Raw genomic sequence first — 15372 nt, 5'->3', positions numbered from 1 at the left:
AGAGAGAGAGAGAGGAGGCTGACGAGAATTTTGAGAGAGAGAGACGATAATATCACGTAGAAGAATGTAAGTGTAATCCTGGCCATCCATTGAGAATAGACGGCCGAGATCTTTTTATGAGACAGTATTAGCAGAGGTTTATTAGGAGAGGATCCGGATCCATTGGCCGGGACCTTGAGGTGTTGTGCTTCTTTCCTGTTGTGAATTTTCTCCAGACTTTCGACCCTTGCTTTCTTTACTTCAACAGATGGAACACTAGAACAGATAGAACAGATGAATGAGGAAGATTCATTAAAGTCGATTGGGCAGTTTTGCACATTCTTCTCTTTGAAATGTAAATCTTGCTTCTAAACCCCTATTTCAAGCCGGAGCATAATCCATAGTCTACGAGCAAAATATGCTCTCATTTTATCTTTTAATTTTACAAGCAACGTAAAAAAAGAAAAGTAACTAAATTTTAACAGCTACACGAACTTGTAATTGATCAGTAGGGAAGAAAAGACCCCTTCCGTGAGGCTAGCAAATCAAGAGAATGGCAGAGCAGCTCCTATGTTGGTTGTAGTAAGAACTAAAGGGTATCGTAAGTGCTTTGATTTGTCAGTGATTATAAATCTGCTATCTGCATAATGCGAATCTCTCTCTTCATGTCCTGCCAAATAAAATAATCAAAGAAAGTTAGCAACGACTTTGTATGCTAAGTAGTAAGCAAAAATGGAGAAGAAATCAGGAAGATAATGTATACGACAATTTAAATAACCAACTAACAACAAACCCAAAGTTAGATAGCCTAGGAAGTTGTATTATTACAGATAATGGAGAGAAATCCCGGCAAATGCTAGAGTTTTGGGAATTTTGGAATCGGGGCTCTCTAAATCATGATCCAATAGAGGAAGGGGGCTCTCTAAATCATGATCCAATAGAGGAAGGTAGATGTTTGTTAGACATCTTGAGCAATGGCTTAATAAAAGACATTGAAAGAGAAAATGCACAGAGTTTTGATGTAGGAATATGGTCAAAGCTTGAGGGTATAACAGGATAGGGAGAATAGAGCTATCTGATGAATCAAACATCAATAATGCGCAAATGAGAAGTCAAGCATACAACGCTCTTTTATATGATTCCACAAGAAGCCGTCGAAGCCAGTTCCATCTGGTGACAACCCTCCACAAGGTTACCAAAACCATCTTATATGGTGTCACGTGCAACTAACCCGAAACATGGAACATAAAAGAAATCAAACAAATTTTTCATATACTATGAGTTATGATGGAAGCAGTACCCTTTGGTATGTGGGAAAATAATGCCTTAGACCTTGTACTCTTCAAGATGCATCCACTTTGTAGACGACCATTTGTTACCCCTTATCACAGGGCATCCACCTATACAAACCATGACAGGAATTCCAAATTAGATGGCTGACAATTAAGGTAAACATGAGAAAAACAGTATAACAAAGGTCACAACAGAATAACACTTTTAGCCAATTCAGAAAGAAAAAAAATGCTCAGTAAGTTAGTAACTAACCATGCAAACTTGATGGGTCTAGACTAGCATCGGGCCTCATGCTCCAAAATAGTAATGCATCCCCCATTTTAGGTTTCACTGCAAGTCCCTTTTTACCACATTCAGATAACTCATTCCACCATGGCACAGCGCTGATATTCCCTTTGGCAGCAGGAAACACTGTTTCACCGCCTTCTTCAACATCCGACCTGAATCAATGTTGAAAATGAGACATAATACACTGGACTCATGAGAAGGGAAACCACATATGTAATACCGACTGGACTTATGGGAAAGGAAACCATCTTACAGATACATCAGAAGAGTGGCAATCCTTTGGCCTCCATTCTTGGTGTTGTACTCATCAAGGAAGTAATCAAAATGAGCATCGTATTTCTGTCCAACTTCATAATGGAGAATTTGAAGTCCTTCTCCATGCTCTGGAAGTTGCATGTCGGGTTAACAATCAGCACAAAGTACATCAAATGGATGGACACACAAAATTATGATTAAAGGAAAAGTGACATCTGGGGAAAAAACAAATAGAGCATTATGCATATTTGAATGTATGTCTTCAAATATATATTATCTCTTTTCCAAATGAGCATTTGATTACGGCCGTGTGGAACCTTTTCTTTCAAGTAAATGACTATTTTGTTGCAAAAGTAATAGAGAAAATGAGAGTGACAGGTAGTGTGCACAATACATCTACTGTAGTAGTAGTCACTAACCTACAGGAATAAAAGTGAAGTCTGCTATTCTCTTTTCAATATCCCTAATTACTTTATCACGTCCTCTCCTAAGAAATGTGCCAGAGCTCGTTCGGACCCTGCAGAGGAGCATCCCTTGGTATCAGAAGAAATTTCAGAGGAAACTATACCAAGAATATATATCCTCTTACAAACCAAAAGAAACCATGTTCTGTTTATTAGATCAAATCTTTAGCTACTGGTCTATGATTTGAGATAGAACACTTAGAAATAGTACCTACTATCTTTGCTCTTCCCGGTCTTGCTATCAACAACCGTCGACTTTGTCATATGAGGTGTAGCAAGCTGTATCAAGTAGTCACATTCTTCCTTGGACTGATCAATAGGACATCAAACATTAACATTATAGGTCAAACTTTCATTTTTCAGATTTCAGAAACTCCACAAACCTAACTGATAATTTCAGTATAATGAAATATGGACATGTATTCTTGACATACAAATTCTTCAAAGGTTTTCTATGTGGATTTAAACAGACACATAGCACAAAAATATTTCAACACACAAAAAAATGAAAGAAACTAACCAAGAAATTGTGATATATGAAAGCTCTAGGCTCCCAAGAGATCACTTGAGTCCACTGATTCTCTCTCTTCCCCAATCCCTCGCTTCTGAACAACAACACAGTCAGTTACACATACATTTCAATCCAGAAATCACAAAAATCAAATCAGCTCAAATTTTAAGCAGATCAAACTAATCTAGACCGTTGATGCGTACCTCTCGACGATCCTGCGGCGGAAGGAGCTGAGATCGTTGGGCGGAGAGTCGTCGGAGCTCTCCGGAAGCGAAACGATGCCGAAAGCCATGAGCATGAGAAGCACGACGGTGAGCATGAACAGCATCGACAAGACGAGCGTGAAGGTCGACCATTTCGAGCTCCGTAACCGGCCGTACCTCCCCTTCGCCATTGTTGAGGCACGAGCTCGGAACCTCAAAGCGCCTCTGATCGGAAACCAAAACCTAATTGGCATTCCAAAACACTGAAAATTGCAATCTAGCTTCTCAGAGATTCGGGGATTTCAGAATCTGAGATTGCTTTGAGTCGTTTTGAAACGTGTCTGTTATTTATAATAGTTTTCCTAGACTAAACTGCCACTGGGATATTCTCCAAATGAACTAGACTGGGAATATGACCATGGGTAATATAGTAATTCAGAGACGGTGGTTTTCCGTTTGCAGGTTTAAGAGTGTTGTGTGCTGCACATTGGTTAAGACTCGGTTAGTCGGAGAATCAAAATGTTCAAAAGTCGTCTTCTTTCCCCCCTTTTCTACTTACCAACTTGATTTTTGTTTTAATTTCTTGGATTTTCCTTTTCTGGTTGAGATTATGTTATAATTGATTTCATTTATGATTAGTTAGCATACTAATTTTTTTTTTTTTTTTTTTCTGATTACCTTCCATTTATTACAGAAAGAAAGAAATACTGGCTTTTATATTTGCATCGTGTATTTGGTCGTAAATTTGTTTTTTTCAGGTGAAAATAAAATACTTTGAAAGTTTAATAGGCTTAAATGAGATCCCTATAATGAACTAGTCCAAAATATTGTCGGATATGACGGACGATTTTCGGATCTGTAATGCCTGTCACCGGAAAATACTTGAGAAATGAGAATGATCAAAGGTAAACTTTCAACTTTCAAGCACTCTAGCTATGGTTGCCTTTGCTTGGATTTGGAAATCAATAAGATGATAAATCACATACCTTTTATGAACGAATTTAGCACTTGATGAAAAAGAAAACTACATTTCATGATAACATCCCAATAACCCAAAAACAAATGCAATTAGCAGAAGCTACGATACACCCATAAGATCAATTGGACGAAGCTGGGAACAGAGAAAGGCTGGTCTATAATGGAGTCAAAAAATGGTAAAGCCATAGGGAATAAAGTTAAACCTATGCTGAAAGCAAAGAATGAACAGGGGGTGGCAATGTGGCAAACTTGAAACTTCCAACTTCTGCTGCTCGAAGGAGAACAAATCTGTTTCTGAATGTCTTCTACTTTGTCACAGTTTCTCATATTCAACTAACAAAAAGAAAAATCACGGCACAAATCAGAGCTGATCAGAAAGGACAACTCAACTAGGTAAGGAGAAGCTGGTATAAGGGAGGTGGAGGCAAAGAAACCCTATAAAAAAGCAGTAGCCAGTAGCAACCTGTTCCTTGTTCTCTCACTCACCCACTAGCTGCTTAATGCATCCCATCATATATCTCCCATGAGTCCCTTCCGACCCTTAAAGCCAGCAAATTAAACTACCCAGTCTAAATTGAGGACTTCTAATGCGTCGCACTAATGATGATCACCTAAGTTCTGATGCCCTCAACCACAGTTATCCATGCAGTCTTCTTGAAATCACTCATACTGCACAGCTACAAGGATCACCTATTTTGTTTAGCTAATAGACTTTAACATTCTAGCTTTCCAACCGGATCACCACCTAAACAACTATAGTCCTATCACTATCAACAACCAATCAAATACAAACGATGCCATAAATAGTCTTGCTAATAAATCTATTAATTCTGCTAGAGGTGAACCTTTTATACTAGAAAGCTAAATCATAAATTGGCAAATGCATTATGCATAATCCCCAGTAATCAGCAAAACATTTACAAATACCCATTCAAACTTATAACCTTTACTCAGTGAAACATTTCAACACAGAACAACATTTCATCTTCAATCACATTTTCAGAACCAAATAAAGAAAACTACACACACCTTCTACGGTTGATCTCCGCCGCCGCCGCCTCGCTCCTTCTGAATCTGCTGCCGCTGCTTCTCAGCGAGCTTATCCAACGCCGCCTGCACCGCGTCATGACCTCCGATCAGCAATCGGGTCACAACTTCCGGATCCGTTTCGAACCGGGCCTCCTCGAACTCCTTCCTCGCGTTCTCTCTCAACACGTCTCGCCAAAGCACGCCTCGAGAGTCCGTCCACATGAAGAACCTCGTCGCCCGGAGTATGTCTCGGTAAAGACACAGCGCCTCCCGGCGCGTGGTGGTCAGTCGCCGCCGATTCAGCAGCTCCTCCTCTTCGTCATCCAGGTGTTTCTCTTTCTTCACCACGTGTCTTTCTACAAGCTCCTCCACCGTGTCCGGGCCTTCGTGTAATAGCCGCCGCGAAACGACGTCGTCGCGACGGAGAAGGCTCAGAGGGACTCTCCATTTCTGGAGACTCGTCGTCATCTTTACACCGTTTCGTGAATTGCAAAGTGAAATATACACAAAACAATTGGGCCTGAATATTGGGCTTTATTGTGGATATTTTATCTCATTGGGCCCAATTAATTTGGGCTTTTGTTGGCCTGGCAATCAAAGTCCTATTAGACAAAAATCAGCTGTGTTCGTATAGTCACCTAATATCATGGTCAATCACCGTTGTAAATTTAAGGGTGTAAAACAAAATAACTTAACTTTAAAATAATATTTTTCACCCTTGGATTTACATCCAACGGTGATTGACCATGATTTATTTAGTCACTAGGTGACCATGTGAACACTACTGAGACTCAAATTACTATCCTGGCTGAGTGCTGATTAGGTTAAACAGTGATTTCACGTCTGATGTGGAATTCTAATAGAATTTTGCACACCACCTTAGATTCCTTAATCCTTTCCTAATAGGGTTTTGTAACCAGGATAATTCTTTAACTAGCCTTAATTGCGCGTCAAGTTTAAAATCATGAAAGCAAAGACAAAGGCTGTAATTATTGAATTGCGTAATCAACGATTTTCACAATATAAGATTTTCACATACCTTATATTGCTGGTGCTGACAATTTCATTCTGTTTCAGTTTCAAGTCTCTCACTGTGTGGTCAAGGTTAAACTAGATGGCTCGTAAGGATGAGTCGCCGAGTTTAACCTCGTTGAAGGAACTGATACCCTTGCAGCCATGGAGGACTCCGCCGCCACCATTCCGGCAAAATCCGTATGATCAATATGTAAAGGTGAAAGAGCCAAGGATCGAAAATGGAGAGAGAGTTTATTGGGTAACAAAACCTACAGTTGAAGATGATGAAGATGTTGGAAATATTAGAATTCCTCATGAGGGATTCTTTGACTTCATAGACAGGTGGGTGATCAAGAAAGTCCATCAATGGATTGACAAGAGTTTGGGGGAGTTACTGAGCTTACCAAAGTATGATCCATACCATAAAACTAGATCGATTAAAGGACCAGAATGAAACAAAGTGTCAAGTGTGCAGATTTTTGTATAGAGGTATTTTGAGTTGGGGTAGCTAATTGGTTTGGCTTTAGGGTTTTTTAAATATATTGGGGGCTTAATTTGTTACTTATGTATGTGTTTATGTCGATAAGTACTCTCGATATGTTCTTTCTTTTTTGTTTTTTTTTTAAATGTGGAGTTACAATTGATAACCAAACAGTCAACTTACATCGGAGATTGCAGTACTCGATACTCATGATGCATGGACTAAGTCAGAAACCATAAACGCATTCCTCGTAAGAAATTACCATTCATACGAAAATTTTTATATGAACCAAGATGTAAGTGCACCGAGCAACTAATATGTAGTACTTTGATCTGGCCATTTATGTAGCACTACATGCATATATATTAATATCGTTAACAAAATTGAAACAAAAAAAAAATAGTCTCAAGTGTTTCCAACTAAGGAGATGAGAACACTAGGTCAAAGAATATGTACTCTTATTATGGGCGTTTAAATTGATCGGATCAAAAATGAAATTGTAATGAAAGAATTTAAAGTCTCTAGTGTTTATTAGATTTTCTCATATGACGATTTGAGCACTTACACATTAATGGTACAAGTGCAGCTTGATGCGTAGAATCTTCTTCCCATTCATAATCAAACACTCAACATACTTGGACTCTTGGTATGTCTGTATGTTGTTCGAAAAGCAATGGAATTTACTATCATTTGCTAAATGTATAATCACCTGAACCTACAATCTGTATTTTTAGACACTCAAACAAATAGATTTTTGGTTCGGCAATTTTAGCTGAACCTCTCTTTGTACCAAAAACAAACAATTATGTAAGGGAAAAAAAAACTCTATTGGGCTCAATAGCCCATACATTTGGACTGAGGCCCATCTACTATGGCTCTTTTTGGAGCCAATATTCCCAGGTACCCTCCTTTCTGAAACTCAGCAGCAGCAGCAGCTATGGCCGCCTTAACCAAATCAAACCTCCCTCTCCGCCGCTTTCTCTCTCCTCTCTCCCAACGACTTCTCAATCCCTCTTCTTTCTCTTCAGCTCCAGAGCCTCATCTCCAAGACGAAAACGACACTTCCCAAACTGCCCCCACCGAAGAAACCCTAATCGCCGACACATTCCACTCCCTAATCAAAGACCACCACCGCAACAACCCTAACCCTAATCCCAACCCCGCTCCTCCAAACCCTACCTACACCATCCCTTCTCTCTCCTCCGACTTCTCCCAGCTCTCCGCCGCCGGCTCCGTTTCTCCGGCCGTCGTCCGCCGCGTCCTCGAGAAATGCGGCGCCGTCCGCCACGGCATCCCCGTCCTCCAGGCCGTCGCGTTCTTCAACTGGGCCACGTCACGTGAGGGTTTCGAGCACAATCCGGAGCCTTACAACGAAATGGTCGACCTCGCCGGAAAGGTGAGGCAATTCGATTTGGCTTGGCACGTGATCGACTTGATGAAAGCTCGGAATGTTGAGATTACTGTGGAGACATTCTCGATTCTTGTGCGGCGGTATGTCAGGGCCGGACTGGCTGCGGAGGCAGTGCACGCGTTTAACCGTATGGAGGAGTATGGTGTCAGTCCGGATAGGATTGCATTCTCGGTTGTGATTGGGATTCTCTGTAAGAAGAGAAGGGCAAGTGAAGCGCAGGCGTTTTTCGATAGCTTGAAGCATAAGTTTGAGGCTGATGTGATTCTGTACACTAGCTTGGTTAATGGTTGGTGTAGGGCTGGGAATATTGCGGAGGCAGAGAGGGTGTTTAATGAGATGAAGGCTGCGGGGATTGAGCCAAATGTGTATAGTTACAGCATTGTGATCGATGCATTGTGTAGGTGCGGACAGATTACTCGCGCTCATGATGTGTTTGCGGAGATGATTGATGCGGGTTGCAATCCGAATTCAATCACTTTTAACAATCTAATGAGAGTTCATGTGAAGGCTGGAAGAACAGAAAAGGTGTTGCAGGTTTATAATCAGATGAAGAGGCTGGGATGCAATGCGGATGTCATTACTTATAATTTTCTCATAGAGTGTCATTGTAAGGATGAGAATGTTGAAGAGGCTGCTAAGGTGCTGAATTTGATGGTGAAGAAAGGCTGCAGCCCTAATGCATCGACTTTCAATCCTATATTTCGGTGCATTGCAAAGCTGAAGGATGTGAATGGTGCTCACAGGATGTATACCAAGATGAAAGATTTGGATTGCAAGGCGAACACAGTGACCTACAATGTGTTAATGCAGATGTTTGCCGAGTCAAAGTCTACTGACATGGTGCTCAAGCTGAAGAAGGAGATGGATGAGAATGAAGTGGAGCCTAACGTGAACACGTATAAGGTCTTGATCTCTATGTATTGTGCAATGGGGCACTGGAACAATGCTTACAAGTTTTTTAGGGAGATGATTGAGGAGAAATGCTTAAAACCGAGTATGCCTGTTTATGAGATGGTTCTGAAGCAGTTGAGGAATGCAGGACAGTTGAAGAAACATGAGGAATTGGTGGAAAAAATGGTTGACAGGGGATTTGTTACCCGGCCATTGGCAGTCTAGAATGAACCAGCGGCTACTTTGTTTTTTGTATTAGTAATGAAACATTCTTCATAGTGTGTTTTATAAATTTTGGTTGCAGGTTTCATTGTTGTTATGCCAGTACGCTTGGATACCAATTTTGATGCTCTTTTTTTCTTTCCAGACCATTGTAACATATCTGAGATTCCTGTAAACTTCCACAGCAGATATAATTATTTCATATCTGAGCTATAGAATGGTGGCTCTCTTTAGAATTTTGATAGTGTACCCTTTCCATCTTAATGAAATGTTCTACGATTTCATTTAACCATATACTGTACAGGACAATGTCAAAAGCCCATTTCTAATATTCATTGAATCATTCCCCGTGCAGACTACAGACGACTTGGGTTAATTTGCTACAGCCAGCATTGTATTTGAAATACTGTTTGATAACAAACTGAGACAACTTGGCCAGTCTAACTTTGGTACAATATTTGGTCACTATGGTTAATCATGATGAAAATTTAGAAGATGAAATAAGTTCTGGAACCTTGCTAAGATTTAGACAACAGTGAATGTGCGAATACAAAATGGAAAATTAAGCATTCAGAAATTCAACAACTTACAGAATACAAATACAAAGCTCTTCCTTCTTCCTTACTCAGGATGGCCTTGCATGTCAAGCATCTCATCTAGACGTTTTAATCTCTCTTGTCCTTCACTAAGTAAATAACGAATCTTCTGCCTGTCATTGCAGTCACGACTATTCTCCATTTCTTGTCTAATCGTCGTTCTAAGTTCACCTGCAAACATCAACCGCCATTCAGGATGCATCTCAAAGTTTACAAAAGAACATAAAGCCATAACTTCCTCAGAAGTCAGAACTATCAACAAACTGATATGTAATGTGATTTTTTCTACATCTCTAAACATATTCAAAGCACAACCATAGGTGTTTGTGTGCTTACACAAATATAGCAATGGCATTCTAGAACGAAAATGAACAGTGCAAATGAAGAATGGCTTTGAAATCTGTTTCTAGAATCAAATTGAGCAAACGGGTTGCTTAAAGTAAGGAATTTGACCTCTAGCATCAACAGGGGCTCTTCGAGTAACCCTTAGTGCTTGCCTGTACAGCTTCAAGACTCGAGCGCGGATAAGGAAGTCCTGCAAATCAAAGGCAAGAGCCATAATCGGCTCTCTTCCTCAACAATACACATTTACCATGTCAGAATCGCACGCTAATCCACAATAGAGAGCCAAATAACCCTCTTATTCAGCAAGCAATTCGTAATTTCACACAAAACAACACACTCGGCTAATCGATACATTACTTTTGCATTTCCAACACAGATCATGGAAGTCGAAATCTCCAAAACATCGTCTTAATCGATTTCATCAAATCAAAGCTACGAACCTACGGTTTCTTCGTGGTTCATATACAGGCAAACACAAATTTATAATTGCATCATTACTGACTTGAAGAAAAAGAAAATTCAAACTAAAAGATAAGCGTACCTGGAGGCAAAGAGACGACGGGATTTGGCGGTGGCTGGAGCTTAGTGGTGACAGGAGACTGATGAAAGGACTCAGTTCGGAATTAGGATCCAACCGAGGTGCTCGATTAATGGGCCTTAGCCTAGGCCCAAAATATAAGTTCATGGGCCATGTACTTTGGAATGATCCCTTGCAGCGTCCCAGCAGTTCAAACTTTTAGAAACCATATTTTAAGCTTCCTAGTGATCTCAGAAAGCAAATTTATCCTTCTAAAGTCGAGATCCTTCGGTCTTTCGATCATTTAGTAGCTCTTTTAGGAAGACATTTCTCGGGTCTTTCGGTCTGAGTTATTTTTTTTTTTTTTTTTTTTTTAGAGTGTTAACGATGGTATCCTCAAAGACTTTTCAGGTCCAGAGATTAATCCGCGCCGAGGGATCATGTCAAAACGCTTCCTCCCCCTGACCACCAAGAATAAATTAGGATTTAACTTCAATTAACGTCGACTGGGATTCGAATCTGGGTCTGAGGGTTCCACACCTAGGCTCTTACCAACTCGACCACCTGTGATGATTGGTCTGAGATTTATTATATGCAGGTGGTATAAATAATACAAACATGGCCACCTGTGATGGTTGGTCTGAGATTTCTTATAAGTGGTTCATTAGTGGCCATGTTTGTATTATTTATACCACCTGTAACATCTTCCGTATGAATACATCTTATTTGATCAAAAAAAAAAAGTCGAGATCCTTCGAATAGTAAATTGGAAAACAAACAATCCAGGGGAACACAAAGCTTATGTCCCAAGTAAAATAAGAAAATCTTGCAGTGTTATCTTCTAAGCTTTGAAGCCGTAGTTCTTGTGATCATTGTGATTTGTTTTTTCTAGAATGTTAGAACTGTGTGCTTATTATATATGTTAGCTTCAATCAAGCAAGTATCTTAATTATATGATTTTTCAAACATAAAATGTAAAAGGCATGCTTATATAGGAATAATGGAATTACTAATCCAAGCTTAATTGGGAGCGGCAGATGAATCACGATGTTGTTGTTGTACTATTCTTGTACGCATGCAAAGACGGAATGGGCAAGAAGACAAGGACATCACATTATTAGAGCGATGGAGGTTGTACGTCTAGTTCACATCGTATATTTAAGACTTACTTGTATGTGGAGGAAGCTTCATAGTTCCTATTATACTAGCTTGTTCGTCGTCGATCATATATATCCAATTCACCAATTGCTTCCTAATTGAACCAAAGTCCAGCATTGAGTTCATCATAGTTTTCATACCGATCACACCCACATGAAATTAACAACTTCTATATTGACACTTCTCAGCTGACTTAGTTTGCTTCCCAGTTGCTAATGTATACATCACCCATCTATTTCAAACACTATTTTATCATCTAGCCGCACCTATTTTATCATCAAGCTCGTAACTTGGTAATAAGGTAAATACAATATATGTGTGTGCGTATGGTAATGATCGGAATATATCAACGCCGACGTCAGAGATGCCATGCGATGTTGATGCCCTACGTATTTGACCTTATCAATGGAAGTCAGACTAGTGCTACCCAAAACTCTCTGAATAATTTGCTAGCTACTTCGATTAAGATTACATCTGCTACCTTCTCTCACCAAATGATATTAATAAGCTCTTCAATTTTCAAAAATGGTGCGGAGACCACGTCAAGCTTTCAAACCCTAGCTAGCTAACCGGTTAATGCAAATTACCTATATCCTGATTTTCCAATCAATGATGAATGACATTTTCAACAAAACACATTAACATGGATTGGTCATCTTACAATTAATAGGTGGATCAGTCAATTTAAGGATGCATTACCAGGCTAGCTAGTCACCACTGGATCAACCACCCCCACTGAATGAAACAATACGTAGAAAGACTACGTTTTTTTTTCGCTTCCCTTTTCATGAGAACATGTCTTACTACTTTGTAATTTGTAATTCTGCCAAACTAAAGATTAGTTTGGACGTTTACTTGTACATGTTCAAACCAAAGCAGTAGAACTAATAGATGGGTTATACCATTTGTAACGTAATTTCTACTATTAGAAAACGAGACGCTCATTTGGTGTCCTTGCTGAAGCGTTTTTCAAAATTACCCAAAAAATCAAGATAATACAAAAATTTCAAAGAAATAAAAATAAGTTACTATATGCATAACCGTAAAACATCACTGGAATTTAAAAAAAAAAAAAAATATTTCCCACTTTTGGTGGAGCAGTTACCTAAGAAATAAGATAATCAGATTCATTCCACTTTAAGTGGAGCAGTACAAGTTAAACTTTTCTCATTTTATTTAAACACACGTGCAGATGCATGAGTAAAAGATTAGTTTTTAGAAATGAATTGATATATATGATCCACCTAACCTCTTCTCAATTCTTTTATCGATCCCATTTATCAAACGCGTCCAAGAACAAACAAACATTCCTAGCTAGCTACTTGAATTGATCTTCCCTTTAGCAAGAAAAACAAATTAAATCTTTTTGAATCCCCTTTTTAACCTACCGTGTATATCTCAATATCTCATGACGCATCCTCTCATCCTCTAATAACTCTGTCAACTCATCACTATCTTATATATATAAAACCTACGTGTAATGTTTAATGATTGATCCGATTAGGGTTTAACAAGTCATAACTGGACAAAACACTCAATCATGCCTAAACAAAAGTCAATTATCGTAAATCTATCCCGATTCAAATTTAGCCACTCTGATTAAAACATTGAATGTGCGCTTACCCAAAACTAAAAGGATAAAAACCTTGGCCGAGATAAATCCGGAAACCTGTGGGAAACGCAAGCTGTATTATATAATTCAATCCTAAGGGGAAATAAATAAGGTTAAGCTAGGTCACACCACCTTGTTTGACCAGCCTTTCCTTCCCTTTGTTGAAGCTGTCACACCTTATAAAACACACCCTTATTATATATACAGGTACTGGTCAGAGATAACCCTCACTCGATTTTAGAAGACGATTCGTGTTACGATGGAACTTCAGAAACAAAGTAAATCCAGAAGCAAGATCTTGAAATTCTTACCCAAAGCAGCGTCTGCAGTTTACTTTCACGGCGCTTCCTACAGCCCTAAGCACAAACCTCACGGCGGTCGGGGGGTAGGGTTCTCCGGCCCGCTTATTCCGGACGAAGCTCGGAGAAAGCCGAGGAACAACGTCGGAGGCAGCAGCTTCGGGAGCGTAGATGAAGTCGAACCCACATCGCCGAAGGTTTCGTGCATGGGACAGATCAAGAAGAAGAAAGAACAACACCAACAAATCAAGAAGACAAAACGCGAAGGTTTACCTCCTAGAAATCAATCAAAGGATTCAAAGGAAACAAAACCTAGCAGGGAAGTAAAGAAGCACGCGTCTACGTTTCGAAGGATGTTTAGCGGTGTGAATTCAAGACGAAAATCCGATGCCGACGTTGATGATCTTAAAACCAATAAGGCGGCGGGGCTTCCGGATAGAGCGCCGTCGTTGAGTCAGATGCGGCGGTTTGCGAGCGGAAGAGGGAAGGCTATTGCCAACTTTGATTGGCAAGCGCCGCTGGCCAAGGTGGCGCCACGTCACGATGACGATAACAACCAGAATTATCATTCGGACGAAGACGGAGAATATAGTGATCACGAAGATCACGAGCGTGAGCATACAAAAATCGCTTTCTCGGCGCCGTTGACGATAGGCGGGTCGCCGGGAGGTGACGTGGCGTTGCAGCCAAGGAAAGAGATTAATCTATGGAAGAGAAGAACCATGGCTCCGCCGAGTCCTCTACAAGTTAAAGCACAGTGATACATGATCAATTTCACCATTCTTTTTCATTGGTACAGGGATTCTTCATATGAAATTTGTTTTTATTTTTTTGTAAGATTTTAAGATTCAAATTCATTAGGCGATCAGGATTTGGATTAAGCAACTGTAATTGGTGCACAGCTTGATGGGTTATATTCATACGATACAAAACGTAGAGAGAGTCAGTTAGTGACGTTCTTCATGTTTACCAATGCTTTCTTCTGCTTAATTGATTTTGATTTATTTGATCTTGAGTATATATGTATGATGAGGTTGGATTTGTTCTGGAAATAAGTGAATGCAGATCGAACAAGAATATGATATCACAGCCGACAAACTAGTAGTACGTAGCACTCTATTTTGCCTGTTGTTTTCTATCTCTAAAGCCAGGTAACTATTTGGAAGAATTTTGACCATTATAATCGAGGAAATTAATCACAGCCGACAAACTAGTAGTACGTAGCACTCTATTTTGCCTGTTGTTTTCTATCTCTAAAGCCAGGTAACTATTTGGAAGAATTTTGACCATTATAATCGAGGAAATTAAGCTATATATTTAGCTAAGGTTTCAGTTTCCAGTAGTCGCACCAGATCGAAAAACAGCTGTCAAAATAGGTTGATTAATTTGTGGTTGCCATATCTATTCCAAAATTATTGCAAGATTAATTCGAGATAAGAGTGATCTGTCAATAGATCGTGCTGGTGTGAGCACTATTCCAACAACAAAATATCCGTGCTCATGAGATCTCAATGCCATAAAACCATACCTTATGTTTATTGCTCATGAAAAAACTTAAGTGTTACTCAAGTGCTGGTCATATAGTTATAGACCAATGCCAGAACCTTTCGAGATGTGGGCGATTTTAAGTTTGTGGGCTAATGTTACTACAATTCCCTTGAAGTTCATGAATGATATTAATTAATATTTAGGGAAAATGCCCTAATGCCCAAATATTTAAAAACTAAAGCTCATTCCAATGAAAGTCTTATCTTTGGGCCCATTCCAATAATTCTTGAGAAAAAAACGTTATTACCCTGTGTTTAATTAAATTCAAACAGTTTTTA

General features: G+C 39.6%; 5 protein-coding genes across 5 annotated transcripts; 2 read left to right on the top strand and 3 right to left on the bottom strand.

The window, feature by feature from the left end:
- Nucleotides 1-344: 344 nt before the first annotated feature.
- On the bottom strand, nt 345-3315 carry LOC101297607 (prolyl 4-hydroxylase subunit alpha-2-like). Its single transcript, XM_004291281.1, has 8 exons — nt 2994-3315; nt 2800-2884; nt 2491-2588; nt 2235-2332; nt 1814-1943; nt 1525-1712; nt 1280-1379; nt 345-649 (listed from the first exon to the last, which is right to left on the bottom strand). The coding sequence occupies exons 1-7, from the start codon at nt 3245-3247 to the stop codon at nt 1306-1308; spliced, it is 927 nt and encodes a 308-aa protein (XP_004291329.1). The 5' UTR covers nt 3248-3315; the 3' UTR covers nt 345-649; nt 1280-1305.
- Nucleotides 3316-3975: 660 nt separating this feature from the next.
- On the bottom strand, nt 3976-5468 carry LOC101297316. The gene has a single exon (XM_004291280.1). The coding sequence runs from the start codon at nt 5466-5468 to the stop codon at nt 5004-5006; it is 465 nt and encodes a 154-aa protein (XP_004291328.1). The 3' UTR covers nt 3976-5003.
- Nucleotides 5469-7432: 1964 nt separating this feature from the next.
- Nucleotides 7433-9022, top strand: LOC101304252 (pentatricopeptide repeat-containing protein At1g20300, mitochondrial-like). Its single transcript, XM_004292883.1, has one exon. The coding sequence runs from the start codon at nt 7433-7435 to the stop codon at nt 9020-9022; it is 1590 nt and encodes a 529-aa protein (XP_004292931.1).
- A 548-nt stretch (nt 9023-9570) lies between these two features.
- On the bottom strand, nt 9571-10502 carry LOC101297027. Its single transcript, XM_004291279.1, has 2 exons — nt 10069-10502; nt 9571-9786 (listed from the first exon to the last, which is right to left on the bottom strand). The coding sequence occupies exons 1-2, from the start codon at nt 10172-10174 to the stop codon at nt 9641-9643; spliced, it is 252 nt and encodes an 83-aa protein (XP_004291327.1). The 5' UTR covers nt 10175-10502; the 3' UTR covers nt 9571-9640.
- A 3004-nt stretch (nt 10503-13506) lies between these two features.
- On the top strand, nt 13507-14307 carry LOC101303967 (uncharacterized protein At1g76070-like). The gene has a single exon (XM_004292882.1). The coding sequence runs from the start codon at nt 13507-13509 to the stop codon at nt 14305-14307; it is 801 nt and encodes a 266-aa protein (XP_004292930.1).
- Nucleotides 14308-15372: the final 1065 nt, after the last annotated feature.

This window comes from Fragaria vesca, linkage group LG2 (genome assembly GCF_000184155.1).
Source record: "Fragaria vesca subsp. vesca linkage group LG2, FraVesHawaii_1.0, whole genome shotgun sequence".
In the NCBI taxonomy this organism is placed as follows: Eukaryota; Viridiplantae; Streptophyta; class Magnoliopsida; order Rosales; family Rosaceae; genus Fragaria; species Fragaria vesca.
The sequence above is the reverse complement of the archived record's forward strand: the minus strand, read 5'-3'. Positions and strand labels throughout refer to the sequence as shown.